Source organism: Engraulis encrasicolus, chromosome 3 (genome assembly GCF_034702125.1).
Source record: "Engraulis encrasicolus isolate BLACKSEA-1 chromosome 3, IST_EnEncr_1.0, whole genome shotgun sequence".
NCBI lineage: Eukaryota > Metazoa > Chordata > Actinopteri > Clupeiformes > Engraulidae > Engraulis > Engraulis encrasicolus.
Genome location: NC_085859.1, coordinates 25,245,460 through 25,259,136, shown reverse-complemented (window position 1 = coordinate 25,259,136; position 13,677 = coordinate 25,245,460). Strand labels below are relative to the sequence as shown.

The 13,677-nt window shown below is 42.9% G+C and overlaps 1 protein-coding gene across 4 annotated transcripts; it reads left to right on the top strand.

The window, feature by feature from the left end:
* Positions 1–1,175: 1,175 nt before the first annotated feature.
* LOC134445315 (betaine--homocysteine S-methyltransferase 1-like) lies at positions 1,176–10,856 on the top strand. Of its 4 annotated transcripts, none has more exons than XM_063194392.1 (10): positions 1,176–1,209; positions 2,868–2,965; positions 3,143–3,408; positions 4,074–4,206; positions 4,379–4,497; positions 4,754–4,945; positions 5,587–5,734; positions 7,229–7,411; positions 9,277–9,505; positions 10,220–10,856. In XM_063194392.1, the coding sequence occupies exons 3-10, from the start codon at positions 3,388–3,390 to the stop codon at positions 10,299–10,301; spliced, it is 1,107 nt and encodes a 368-aa protein (XP_063050462.1). In that variant the 5' UTR covers positions 1,176–1,209; positions 2,868–2,965; positions 3,143–3,387; the 3' UTR covers positions 10,302–10,856. The 4 variants fall into 4 exon arrangements, with proteins under 4 accessions (XP_063050462.1, XP_063050465.1, XP_063050463.1 ...); XM_063194393.1 differs by lacking the exon at positions 1,176–1,209 and adding an exon at positions 2,444–2,461; XM_063194395.1 differs by lacking the exon at positions 2,868–2,965 and having other exon boundaries at positions 1,194–1,209.
* The last annotated feature ends 2,821 nt before the right edge of the window (positions 10,857–13,677 follow it).

Here is a 13,677-nt window from a genome sequence, read left to right as displayed (position 1 = left end):
GGCAGTTAGGCCTAGTGTATGGGTGTGGTCAGGTGTATGTAACTATATGTTATGCTAAGTAATCAAACATGTGCCTAGGCTGTGCTGGTTGTAATCTGCTGCCATCATCTTCAGACATGGTCTTTTAGGTGCTGGTGTCATCACTCTGCCCAGGTCCTCATGACATCATCTGTCTGTGGACCTCCTGAGTCATGTAACCTTTTGATTAAACCACTACACATGCAGCCTGCACATTCCTTTGACACCTTTGTGAGTCCATTGTACTGAAAAGATTGAAATCTAATGCTAGTCATTTCTCATTGTCATCTACTCCATGCCTCCTAAAAGGATTAAGTCTCTGTTGATCATAGCATCTTTTTCCCTAGAAAGGATGATAGTTCCAGCAGTTAGTCATTTGTTGTTGTTTTTCCTGTCTGCTTTCTGGACTCCGGACTCCTGTCAGATTTTTCCAAGGAGAATATATAATCAATTTAATCAAACATCAAAAGACATGGTTTTCAGCTTGTCCTGAACCTAAGTCCTGGAGGTGACATTTCCTGTTTGGCTCTCCTCAAAAGAATGGGTGATTAATCAGGGAGGGTGTCCCTTGCTCTATTGTGACCTTGGTAGGCTGTGTGGGGGCCCTATCAGTGGTTTGCCCTGGGGCCCTTTGTGCAGTTGCTCCGCCATTTGTGGGGGAAAACAACTCATGCAAGTCAATTGGTGATGTTGGGGTTTAATAAACGAAAGATACGGACCTGTTGATTAGCGTTGTTCACGCGCAACATGCCGAAAATGTGTTGTGTTGCCGGCTGTTCAAATAATATAGCCAAACAGCCGTGGCTGAAGCATGGAATGTGTTCATTTAGGCTAGCCGATGTAGCATGTAAGTCAATGAGACATTCGGTTTGTTTTCACCCATAAAGGGGCGTAACGCAAATTTAAGAGCAAAGTACCCGGATGGCCGTTCATGAGTATATGCAGTGTGGCGTGGTGTGTGTGCAAAAACAGAGAGGAGCAAGAGCTGACTTGAAGGAGTGGAGGAGTCCTTATATACCTGCACCAATGAAGCTGCAGGCAATTAAGTCCAGTTAACTGAGCCTCACTCAATTGAGCTGGCCAGCTGCGCCTCATCTGACCATCATGAGCCCAGCAGCCTGTAGGTAAAACAGAGGGGCGTAACAGTCACCAACTCCTTTTGGAGTGCTTCACAAGTGTGAAAGTTCACAGGTAACTGTGTATTATGCCTACCAACATTTCTCTGTGTGTGAAATGGCAGTTAGGCCTAGTGTATGGGTGTGGTCAGGTGTATGTAACTATATGTTATGCTAAGTAATCAAACATGTGCCTAGGCTGTGCTGGTTGTAATCTGCTGTCATCATCATCAGACATGGTCTTTTAGGTGCTGGTGTCATCACTCTGCCCAGGTCCTCATGACATCATCTGTCTGTGGACCTCCTGAGTCATGTAACCTTTTGATTAAACCACTACACATGCAGCCTGCACATTCCTTTGACACCTTTGTGAGTCCATTGTACTGAAAAGATTGAAATCTAATGCTAGTCATTTCTCATTGTCATCTACTCCATGCCTCCTAAAAGGATTAAGTCTCTGTTGATCATAGCATCTTTTTCCCTAGAAAGGATGATAGTTCCAGCAGTTAGTCATTTGTTGTTGTTTTTCCTGTCTGCTTTCTGGACTCCGGACTCCTGTCAGATTTTTCCAAGGAGAATATATAATCAATTTAATCAAACATCAGAAGACATGGTTTTCAGCTTGTCTTGAACCTAGGTCCTGGAGGTGACATTTTCTGTTTGGCTCTCCTCAAAAGAATGGGTGATTACCTGTAATCAGGGAGGGTGTCCCTTGCTCTATTGTGACCGTGGTAGGCTGTGTGGGGGCCCTATCAGTGGTTTGCCCTGGGGCCCTTTGTGCAGTTGCTCCGCCACTGAGAAGGGGGGTTAGGCAAGGTGTTGCAGCACTCTTGTCTGTCTGTCCACAGTGTTTTGGGTCACCTGCAGGGGTGAAAGAGTAGTTTTCATGTCTTACCTGTGCTGCAGATGCTTCCTGTGCTACCGAGCAGCACTACTTATCTATGGCTGGATCTCAAATGGCGCACTTGTGCACTTCGGGCACTATGTTTCAGTGCGTAACTAATACGGCATACACACTGAAACCTGAACACTAAAGTGCACAAGTGCGCCATTTGAGATTCAGCCCAAGTCTCTGCTTGACTATTTTGGGTAACTCGAGCTACTCTCAGTCTCCTCATAGGACACCTGTCCCAAATGGAAATGTATGGTTGTATATTTTCCACTTAGGTAAATAGCACACCTTTTCCAAGCATGCCAGAAAGCACAGGGGCAGTTCAATGAGCGAGTGCTTCCTCCAGTCAGTGTCATGTGTTTGGGCTTCGTTTCAGCAGGATTACACACTTTATTTTTGCCTGATTTCAGCCATTTGTGTGCATCATTCAAACTTTGTGAGTAGGCCTACTATTTGTCCGTTTTTAATGTCCAAATGTCCGTTTTTAATGTCCTTTTTGGTAGTGTAAGACTGTTGAGAATATGTTAGACCCTTGTAAATAATTCCTGTGACTTCGTTAGGAATTTTCAGTGAGTAATTTGAGCTTTAGGCTAATTAATCTTTAGAATGTGTGAATTGCCGTTTTTCTGGTAGTAGTAGGCCTATTGACGAAATTCCGCCCAGTGTTTTCTACAGAGAAGTTTAGCACTCTTGATAGCCGTCAATGGTCGCCATTGTTGTTAGGTGTGAAATACCAAGCACCTGCCTTGTTGCAGCAGCAATTCCCAAATGGTAAACTATTCCTATGGAAGATTAGTAGATTTTTCCTATGAGATAACCAATCTGAAAACATTTATTTTCAGAATTTGTTCAGGCCTATTGATGGATGGACCGTGAGTGGAGTGAATGGACCGGTGAGCCCAACTGCGTAAAGGCAATGGAAGTAGGCCTATAGGCCCAAGTAAGACAAAATTAGGCTACTTATTGAGAAACAAGCTGCTATAAGATACATTTAGGCCTATTTATTTTGCTATTTGTAATGCATTTCTAAAATAAATAACTGCAAAAAAAAAGAGATTGCTCGCACGCTTCGTGTGATCACATTACTTTTCCTGTGCCCTGCTGTGCCCCTGTATAGTATCGGCCCTGCTGACGCCCCTGCACTAGTCACCGCCCCCATGACCCCTCATCAACTGACAGATGGCCCCGAAACTATTTAACAGCGACCGACTTCTTCAAGCGTTACATTGTAGCAGTCTGTTGAAGGTTAGGAACGGGACACATTTTAGCTAGAAATTAACCACGTGTTCAGGCAACTCTACTGGACCACGCTGACCACACAGCACAGCGAAAGCATCAAAAGAAATCGGGGCAGTGTTGGAAATGGCATCTGCAAAGAGAAAGGTAGGCTGCTGCAATACTACATCCACGAACATAGCTTCGGTCTGTTTAGCTATGGGTTATTTTGTAGCGCTTTTCTTTTCAGTCAACCACTGGCATTCAGCAGTGTTGGGCAAGTTACTCAAAAACTGTAATGCATTACTGATGTTACTGTCTTTTCAACATAATCCCTTACACTACTTACATTACTATATTTAAAATGTAAGGCATTACACTACTTTTGCATTACTTTAGTTACTTTGGCCAAAAGAACTGTAGGCCTAGGCCTAAATATGGATCTGGCAATTCATTATAGTGTAACTCAAGCTCATAAATTATGACTTTTTCACCTCCCATCCAGGAGGTGTTTTTGGCAGCATGCAGACTAGAAACTACCAGGTTAAGGAATAGCTTCTTTCAGACCCACCACTTTGAAAAGGCCCCTTTCACTAACATCCAGGTCATTGTAATGCAATTGTATCTTAAGTTATTTAGCATTGTTACTAAGGAAATATTACAGATGTTTCCCTGTAATGCCTTACATTACTGCATTACAGCAAAAAGTAATGCATTACAGTAATTAATTACTTTTGTAATGCATTACTGCCCAACACTGCATTCAGTAAACATCCGTTAGCTAAGCTATGTTCTCACTTATGGTTCTTGTTTCTTACACATGGTAAATCAAGGGAATCCTGGAGCGATTGGATGCGGGCGAGGTGGTCGTTGGTGACGGCGGCTATGTCTTTCAGCTTGAGCGCAGAGGCTACGTGAAGGGAGGACCCTGGACCCCGGAGGCCGTGGTGGAACACCCCGAGGCTGGTACGTGAAGTTGCTGACCAGGTGTAACCTGTATTGGACACACACACACACACACACACACACACACACACACACACACACACACACACACACACACACACACACACACACACATACCATGAAGTGCATTTCGCATTGGCCACTGATTGCTCTTGTTTGTGTTTGTATGCAGTAAGACAACTCCACAGGGAGTTCCTGAGGGCAGGAGCTGACGTCATGCAGACCCTCACCTTCTTCTCTTCAGTTGTAGACATCAACGCTGATGTTCCCAACCTCACAGTCAGTGCAAAAGTAAGACAAATGGAAAGAAGAAAGAACCCAAGTCGAGCAGACTGTTCTACACTGGTCCCTACACTGAAACATTAATTTTGTTTAGCTTTTTTATTATTGGTTTATTTTTCCTTTAATTCTGCCTTAAATGTGCATACAATTTTTAACTGCTGACACATAAAGTACACATAAATACAAATAAAATAAAATAAAGTAAAACTGTGAACAATTAGTGTTCATTCATACTTCCTTTCTTGTATATCGACTTCCCTGACAGTGTCAGCAAATCAACGAGATGGCGTGTGACATGGCGCGCGAGGTGGCCAATGAGAACGGAGCGTTGGTGTCTGCGTGCGTGTCCCAGACGCCGGTCTACAACTGCAGCGGCAGCGAGGCCGAGGTCAAGGCCATCATCAAGATGCAGCTGGACGTCTTCCTCAAGAAGGACATCGACTTCCTCATGGCAGAGGTATCGGCACTTGGAATGTTTTAGAGTAGTGTTTCTCAACGGGGCCGGTACAGTCCCCCAGGGGGCTTTGGGGAGCCCTAGGGGGGCGTTGAGAAGGATGCAGCTGAGTGGGGATGGGGCTTAGTTACCATTAAGTTGCATTAGTCTATTTTATTCTTCAATACTAAGGCGGGCATTGGCAGGCTTATGATGAGGTCGATGGGGCGTTGGGAGGCGTATGATGAGCTCAAGGGGGCGTTTGTTCAGAAAAGGTTGAGAACCACTGTTTTAGAGTGAGAAGTCCTCACATAGTCTTTTTTCTTTGCTATTTTATTCCATGGCAGGATAGGATGACGTTTCGACAGTTGTAATAGCGTGCGTTATTTGCTGCAGCTAGCTAAAACAGTTTAAAGGTGATGCTGTATGTGTGTGCTTCCACAGTGATGTGTCTGTGCATGCTTACCAGAGTGTGTCCTCAAAAACGTGTGTGTGTGCGTGTGTGTGTGTGTGTGTGTGTGTGTGTGTGTGTGTGTGTGTGTGTGTGTGTGTGTGTGTGTGTGTGTGTGTGTGTGTGTGTGTGTGTGTGTGTTCTAGTGTGTGTGTGTGTGTGTTCTAGTGTGTGTGTGTGTGTGTGTTCTAATGTGTGTGTGTGTGCCCTACAGTATTTTGCAGATGTGGAGGAGGCAGTGTGGGTTGTGGAGGTGCTGGTGACGAGTGGTAAGCCGGTGGCGGCCACCCTCTGCATGTCACCCGCGGGGGACAAGAAGGGAGTCAGTCCCGCAGAGTGTGCCGTCCGCCTGGCCAAGGCAGGTAAGGTCGCCCACCTATGTGTGTGTTATATATTAAGTAATCAAAAATGTGCCTAAGCCGTGTCGATTGTAATCTGCTGCCATCATCTTCAGACGTGGTCCTTAGGTGCTGGTGTCATGATCCTTGGACCTCATGACCTCATCTGTGGACATACTGAGTCTTGCAACGTTTTAATTAAACCAATACACATGCAGCCTGCACATTCCTTTGACACCTTTGTGTGTCCTTTGCACTGAAAAGATTGAAATCCAATGTTAGTCATTTCTCAGTGTCATCTACTCCAGGCATCTAAAAAGGATTAAGTCTCTGCTGACCAGCAAAGCATCTTGTTCCATGGAAAGAATGATCGTTCCAGCAGTTATTTTTTTGGACACCACATTCTAGGGAGGGGATTTCCCCGAGACGGGACAGCTTGACATTAAAGTCTACTTCACAGACACAGACACACACGCTTTATTGCATAAATCCAGCTTCCACCCCAAACATACATTCAAGGGGCTGGTCAAATCACAACTCTTACCTTTTAACAGGATATGTACACAACAAGCTGACTTTCTTGCGCCCGACAAAAACACGATTTGCGGCCTCCGGTTAGTCATATTTGTTTTTCCTGTCTGCTTTCTGAACTCCAGACTCCTGTCAGTTTATCCTAAGGAGAATATACAATCAATTAATCAAGCATCAAATGACTGGTTTTCAGCTTGTCTTACATCAAGGTTTTGATGACATCTCCTGCTAGACTCTCCTAAAAAGAATAGGTGATTAATCAGCATTCCTTCACTCTGCATTTCTTGACTGTCACATGAGCGGCTGTCACGTGGGACAATTACTCAAGGGGTTTGATCTAACCAGGGCCGTAACCAGACATTTTCAAATACCGAGGTCAAATACTGTGTGTACTGTATACTGTACATTTAGTCAAACTCTTTTTTTTTTCTTTTTTTTCTCATTAATCACTGCCTTGAGCATAAACGGGGGTGGCATATACAGACTGAATTTATCATTGTTGGATCATATCTTGATTTTCATCATAGATACATTTTACATTATTGAAAAAATACAGAGGGCATGCCCTCCGTGTCCTCAATGGTAGTTATGGCCATGGATCTAACACAAAGTAAAGCAGGACACAGTTATTTTAATGTTTTTAATCATGACCAAATATTGTATCATTTATTTCAAACACAAATGCGTACTTTAACTACTAGCTGTAAGCTAATGCATCACATTTCAGGGTCTCCACATCTAGACTATTTTCTAACAGAAGCTGGTTCAGTGTTAAACCGGGTTACAGTAAGTTAACCTTGTGGAGCATTCTGCAGGTGTATCCATTAACAGGTTTACCACTTAACGTAGGTTAACTAAGCCTGGTTTATCACTGCACTAAATTCTTAGTATACCCCCCTGATGTTTGTGTGTGTGTGTGTGTGTGTGTGTGTGTCTATGGACGTGTGTCTGTGTGCATGTGTGTGTGCGTGTGCATGTGTTCTCCAGGTGCTAAGATCGTGGGGGTGAACTGCCACGTGGATCCTGCGCAGTGCATACAGACGGTGCAGCAGATGAAGGCAGGTCTGGACGCCGCAGGCCTCAAGGCCCACCTCATGATCCAGCCCCTCTGCTTCCACTGCCCCGACTGCACCAGCGAGGGGTACTTCAGCCTGCCCGAGGCTCCCTTCGGTAGGATGACTACTAGTACAGTTAGTCAGCTAGTTTATTTTTTATTTTTGGGGCCATTATTACATTGCATTTGGCAGACACATTTTAACCAAAGCAACCTACAATCGAGGACATAAACATAATAGCATCACTAGCAGATACAAAGTGCACCATGTAATAATAGTGCACATAGTAGTAGTAGTAGTTGTAATTATATCCCCGAAACGCGGAGCGTCGGGGATGTAATGGTTTTGCGTGCACCGCCGCCGCCGCCGCCGCCGCGTCCGCCGCGTAAGGTCTTTCGTGTTAACGCGATAACTTTTGAACGGATGTTTGGACATGTCCCAGATCTGGTGTGTGAATGCTCTAGGGCAGGTTAATGAACTGATTCGAGTTTGGAGGTCAACAATTTCAAGATGGACGAATTTTTGTTTGGCCCATTACTTCTGACCGGGTGGATGGATTTGTCCCAGATTTGGTGTGTGAATGTTCTAGGGTAGGTTCATGAACTGATTTGAGTTTGGAGGTCAACAATGTCAAGATGGCCGAATTCAAGACAGACGAATTTTTGTTTGGTCCATTACTTCTGACCGGGTGGATGGATTTGTCCCAGATTTGGTGTGTGAATGCTCTAGGGTGGGTTCATGAACTCATTACAGTTTGGAGGTTAACACTTTCAAGATGGCCGAATTCAAGATGGCCGAATTTTTGTTTGGTCCATAACTTCTGACCGGGTGGATGGATTTGTCCCAGATTTGGTGTGTGAATGTTCTAGGGTAGGTTCATGAACTGATTCAAGTTTGGAGGTCAACAATTTCAAGATGGCCGAATTCAAGATGGCCGAATTTTTGTTTGGCCCATTACTTCTGACCGGGTGGATGGATTTGTCCCAGATTTGGTGTGTGAATGCTGCAGGGTAGGTTCATGAACTGATTTGAGTTTGGAGGTCAACACTTTCAAAATGGTGGAATTTTTATTTGGCCCATAACTTCTGACTGGGTGGATTGATTTGCCCGGTAACTCCTTAATTTAATGGTTCACCATTTCAGTGAATCTACCATATCAGGTAGGCCTACAGTGTAATAACCAGTGTAACAATATTTAATACCATGTAATACTAGTGTAATACCAGGGTAAAAATGGGCAATACCAGGTACAGTGTAATAACCAGTGTAACAATATGCAATACCATGTAATACTAGTGTAATACCAGTGTACAAATATGCAATACCATGTAATACCACTTACACACAAATAGCCTACATGATATAAGTACAAAATTGGTTCATGGTGTCACACTGGTATGACGTGGTATTAAATATTGTTACACTGGTTATTACACTGTACCTAATGTGGTATATCCACTGTAATAGTGAACCATTAAAACAGTGTTACCATTTGCCCCATTTTTTCCTTCATTTTCACAATAGTCATTTGGTTTTAAGCCTATGCACGTCATTGATCTATGTATAGATATTAAATATATTTATTTTATATTTTGTAAACATTCATGAAAAGGTGGACGGGAGTGGTAGGAATGATTGGGGACTGGAAGCGTCGCGTTTCGGGGATATACCTTAAGCAGTCGAAGGCGACTGCGCAGGCAGTCTAGTTTAATAATAATAATGTTTGAATATTCTATAGCGCGTTTCAAAATGCCCAAGGTCGCTTAACATTTCACCATGTACAATTGCAACACAAATGTTGACATTTCATGCAACAGTTGGCCTTTAGACTTTTTTTATTTACTTCTGCAGTTCCCAGGCATAATAAACAAAATGTGTGTGAAAATCCTACAAATAAAGCTACGAATAAACATCCAGGCCCAAAGCGTGTGTAAGGGTAACACCTACTGAATCCTTGTTCTGATATTAATCTCCCATCAGCGTTGGAGTCTCGGGTCCTGAACCGCTGGGATGTGCACAAGTACGCGCGGGAGGCCTACAATGCCGGCATCCGCTACATCGGGGGCTGCTGCGGGTTCGAGCCGTACCACATCCGGGCCATCGCGGAGGAGCTCGCCCCAGAAAGGGGCTTCCTCCCCCCGGCCTCTCAGAAGCATGGAGCCTGGGGCAGCGCCCTGGACGTCGGTTCAAGACACTACGTCCGAGCCAGGTTGGTGCATTACTAGCTGAAGTTATTCAATTTAATGATAATTTTTATACCACTATTTTCTAGATAAATAAACATTTCAACATTAAAGTTGGTTATTGAATAAATGATCATCCATACTGTATATACTCATGGAGACTGACCAGAAGTACTGATTTATATTTTATAATGAATAAAGAACGAATGTATTTTTTAAAAGTGGCGACACATTGAGTGGACAGTGACTATTCATTCAATATTCATTCATATTCAACACAGTGGTTCTCAAAGTGTGGTTTGGGAAGCATAATTTTCTGCTCTGAGCGATAACTTTTGAACGGATGGGCGGATTTCAGATGTGTATGAATAGGCCACCTACTCTATAAAAGTTCACAAATATTGCCTTTTTCACCTATACTTATCATCATTATCAGAAGCTAAGTATTCATTATGATTGGGAAAATTGCACTTTTCATACATGAAAAGGTGGATCTTCGCCATGTCCTCCATTTTGAATATCCAGATATAGACTTTATTAGCTGTAAAACTTACTGTACTTCGGTCATACTTGTAAATATTAGTTAATTACTCATGGAATATTCATGGACAGATTAGATTACATTTGGCCATAGGCAGCTCAGTTTCTATGTGCTGCATTGTTGCAATACCTTCTCTGGCCACCATTCTACACAGTGCACCTTTTTAAGCATCATTTGTGGTGGTGTGTTCTCTCCTCAGGGCGTGCCGTTCCCACTGGGAGAACCTCAAGCCAGCCTCAGGAAGGCCCCTCTGCCCCTCACTGTCTACTCCTGACTCCTGAAACGCACGCACGCACGCACGCACGCACACACGCGCACACACGCGCACACACACACACACACACACACACACACACACACACACACACACACACACACACACACACACACAGAGGTCTTCCATTACTACATTACAGGGCTAAAGCCAGTCCCTACTAGAGCAATGCCTTTGCCTTTTATCCACTGTAATTTTATTTCCAACACACTCCTTTTGCAGGTCCCTGTTTTCTGCATGTATAGCCTTTGTAAGTGGAATACACAGAATACACACACACACACACACACACATTGGACAATCAGATGTGCCCTGTTAATTAACACATGGTGAGAAATTCACATGGGAACTGCTACTGAAAACCAATGTAATCACTGCTAACGCTAAGCTACAGTTGGCGGGAAAAATAAGTATCTGCCTGAAACGCCACTGATTGCTTAGGTGATTTTTGACTGACATTCACAATGTTGTAACAACTCTGATGTTGTCAGCATACCTGTGTATACACAGTCAATTTTGCCATGTTAAGATGTAAATCATATTAAAGTTTGTCTGGCAAGAGGATTTTCATGGATTATTACGGTACATCATAACATGATATATGTTTAAAAACGTCTCAATTCAGGTTTGATCAAAATGACGATCATAAAATCTGTTCAGAAATGTATCTCTAATTCAACCTCATGGTACCTGAGTACAGTGACTTCATCCGTCAAGGCGACTGGCCCGGCCCGGGATAACGACCCAACCCATGCACCGATGACTTAAGGCCCACGTTTAGTAGGATGGGAGGGGTTGAGGGGGTGGTTGGAAACACCGCGTAACAAATGGCTCCGGGAATAGGATAAAGGACAGGCCACAAACTTTGACCAAGGTCATTCAATCTTCAGGGAGGAACTGGATCAGCAGCAGATTTATCTTCCACACAAACTTTAACATTTTCTTTTTTATGGCAGCGTGGCGTGGCAGTCTCGCTGTCTTGTGTTCTGGCAGATGGAGCCACAGTCTCCTTGTTGCATGGCTCCACTCTCTCTCTCTCTCTCTCTCTCTCTCTCTCTCTCTCTCTCTCTCTCTCTCTCTCTCTCTCTCTCTCTCTCTCTCTCTGGCATCTCTGTCTCTCTTTCTGTCTCTGTGTCTTCCTCTCTCTCTCTCTCTCTCTCTCTCTCTCTCTCTCTCTCTCTCTCTCTCTCTCTCTCTCTCTCTCTTACTCTCTCTCTCTCTTACACTCTCTCTCTCTCTCTCACTCTCTCACTCTCTGTCCCTCGGATAGGAAGCATAACAGGGAGCAGTCACAAATCAAATGTTCGGCCCCAAGGTCCTGTAAGGGGTTGGGTTTGGACACAAGGTGTGTGGGTGAGCGTGTGTGTGTGTGTGTGTGTGTGTGTGTGTGTGTGTGTGTGTGTGTGTGTGTGTGTGTGTGTGTGTGTGTGTGTGTGTGTGTGCGCGCGCACACAGCATTGAGACAAAATTATTTCATTTTGATTTGCTTCCCTGACATTTTTGTTTTTGCCCAACCATGTCATTTTGTCAGAGAATTAAATTGTATCTGAATTCATGGTTGTAGGGTTATAGTAGTAAAGAGTGGTGTCAAATGTGTAGATGTAGAATTCAGATATGAAACTTTGCCTAAAACCTTTAGAAAATCAATTCCCATGTTATCATCAAGTACACGGGTTAACAAGTAAAGGCAACAGTGGACAGCTTTATTTCTATCAACTCAAATGGATCTGAAGTCTTCAAGCTGATGCCCAGCTGATTTACAACAATACTGTTAATATTTTCATACATTAACATTTTTCTGAAAGCCAGGAATACCACTGGGGGTGGGGGTAGGGATCAGAAAAACGTAGGTGGGGGCCCCAAATGTATTTTCTTTCGGTGCAGGGGACATGTCATATGAGTGATGTTTATTGTTCTTGTGTGTATTTTCATTTGTTTTTGATTGCTTTACTTTATTATTCTATTGTATTCTGTTTTATTTTAATGGCAGGGACTACAGATGCAAACTAGCCCAAATCGGGTACAGTGCATGAAATGGAAACATTTATGTTTTAATTGTACATGGTCGCAATAAACGGAAATGAATTGAATTGTGCTCTGGTGTGCATGTTCAGTATGTATTTATGTTCTCTATATGCTTATTATATGTTCACTTTGAGCAGCAGATTTTCAGATTGTAGACATTTGCTACAATACATTTCCTTTTTGCCTTTTATTATTTGACAGGACAGTAGAAAGAGGACAGGAATGGGAAGAGAGAAATGTGCGAGGCTCAGGACACCAAATCAAACCCCGGTCCCCGGTGAACCAGTACAGTGCCTTAGCCGTTTTACCCACTGCCAAGGTCACATATGGGTAACACTTTATAATAATATCTGCTTATAAAGCATTAATAACACTTAGTAAATAATCAACTAATGATGAACAAAACATTAACATATGTTTGTAAATAAATAGGAAATGTTAGCAAATGTTTGTAAAGGACTAAGAAATGTTATGTTAATATTTTATATTTATCGAACATTTACAAATTGCTTGTAAATGAATGAAATACTTTGTTATAAGGTATGTAAAACCTTGAATATATTATTTGTATATATTTTGTAAAGCATAAATAAAACTTAGTTATTAATACAAACATTTGTTAATGTTTTGTTCATCATTAGTTAATTATTTACTAAGTCTTTACTAAGCAGACATTATTATAAAGTGTTACCGCAATGTTTTGTGATGTTCACAGCCTCGTATACAGTTGGACTGCACACATTAAAAAGCCACATGCTCTGTCTGCTGCTGAAGCCCACTAATGATTTAATGATGAATTCATTTTTGCAGCACCGTAATGAGCCAAAAGATGAATTTGGCATGTTATCCATCCCATGGCTTCCACAGACTATGATCTCTTGACAAGCATAACAGATAAAATAGCTCGGAGCCAGAGAGAGAGAGAGAGAGAGAGAGAGTCGCAGAGTCACCCACTCAGTAGTCATAATAATGAGGAAAAGTTTCGAGCACTCGTTTAGACATTAACCAAACCTACGAACCCTATTACATTATTAATGAACACTGATAGGAACCTTGGAGGATGAAATGGAGCAATCTCAAAAATAATAGAGCGTCTGTCCCATCCCGTCCCGTCCTCCTGACTTTCATTTATATTCAAACACAGATACGACAGGAGAGAGAGGACTGAAGGATTTTTTTTTTTTTCGTCCGCTGAAAGACGTCCACAATTACATAGCTTTTCACTTTCACATAATCAAATTCGCCATCTAGCCCACTTTCTCAGGGGGCCACGTTTTAGCAGAAGAGTAAGTGCCCGTGCCACTGACCGGTCTCTCGAGGTGTTTTGTGTGTTTTTATTCCAATCAGTGGTACAATTG

What these genes read in the sequence shown, in the direction of transcription:
- LOC134445315 (XM_063194392.1), top strand. Translation starts at nt 3,388, where the DNA reads ATGGCATCTGCAAAGAGAAAG. An exon ending in GGTGGAACACCCCGAGGCTG is followed by an intron (nt 4,207 to 4,378) that starts GTACGTGAAGTT and finishes GTTTGTATGCAG; the next exon opens with TAAGACAACTCCACAGGGAG. An exon ending in CGTCCGCCTGGCCAAGGCAG is followed by an intron (nt 5,735 to 7,228) that starts GTAAGGTCGCCC and finishes TGTGTTCTCCAG; the next exon opens with GTGCTAAGATCGTGGGGGTG.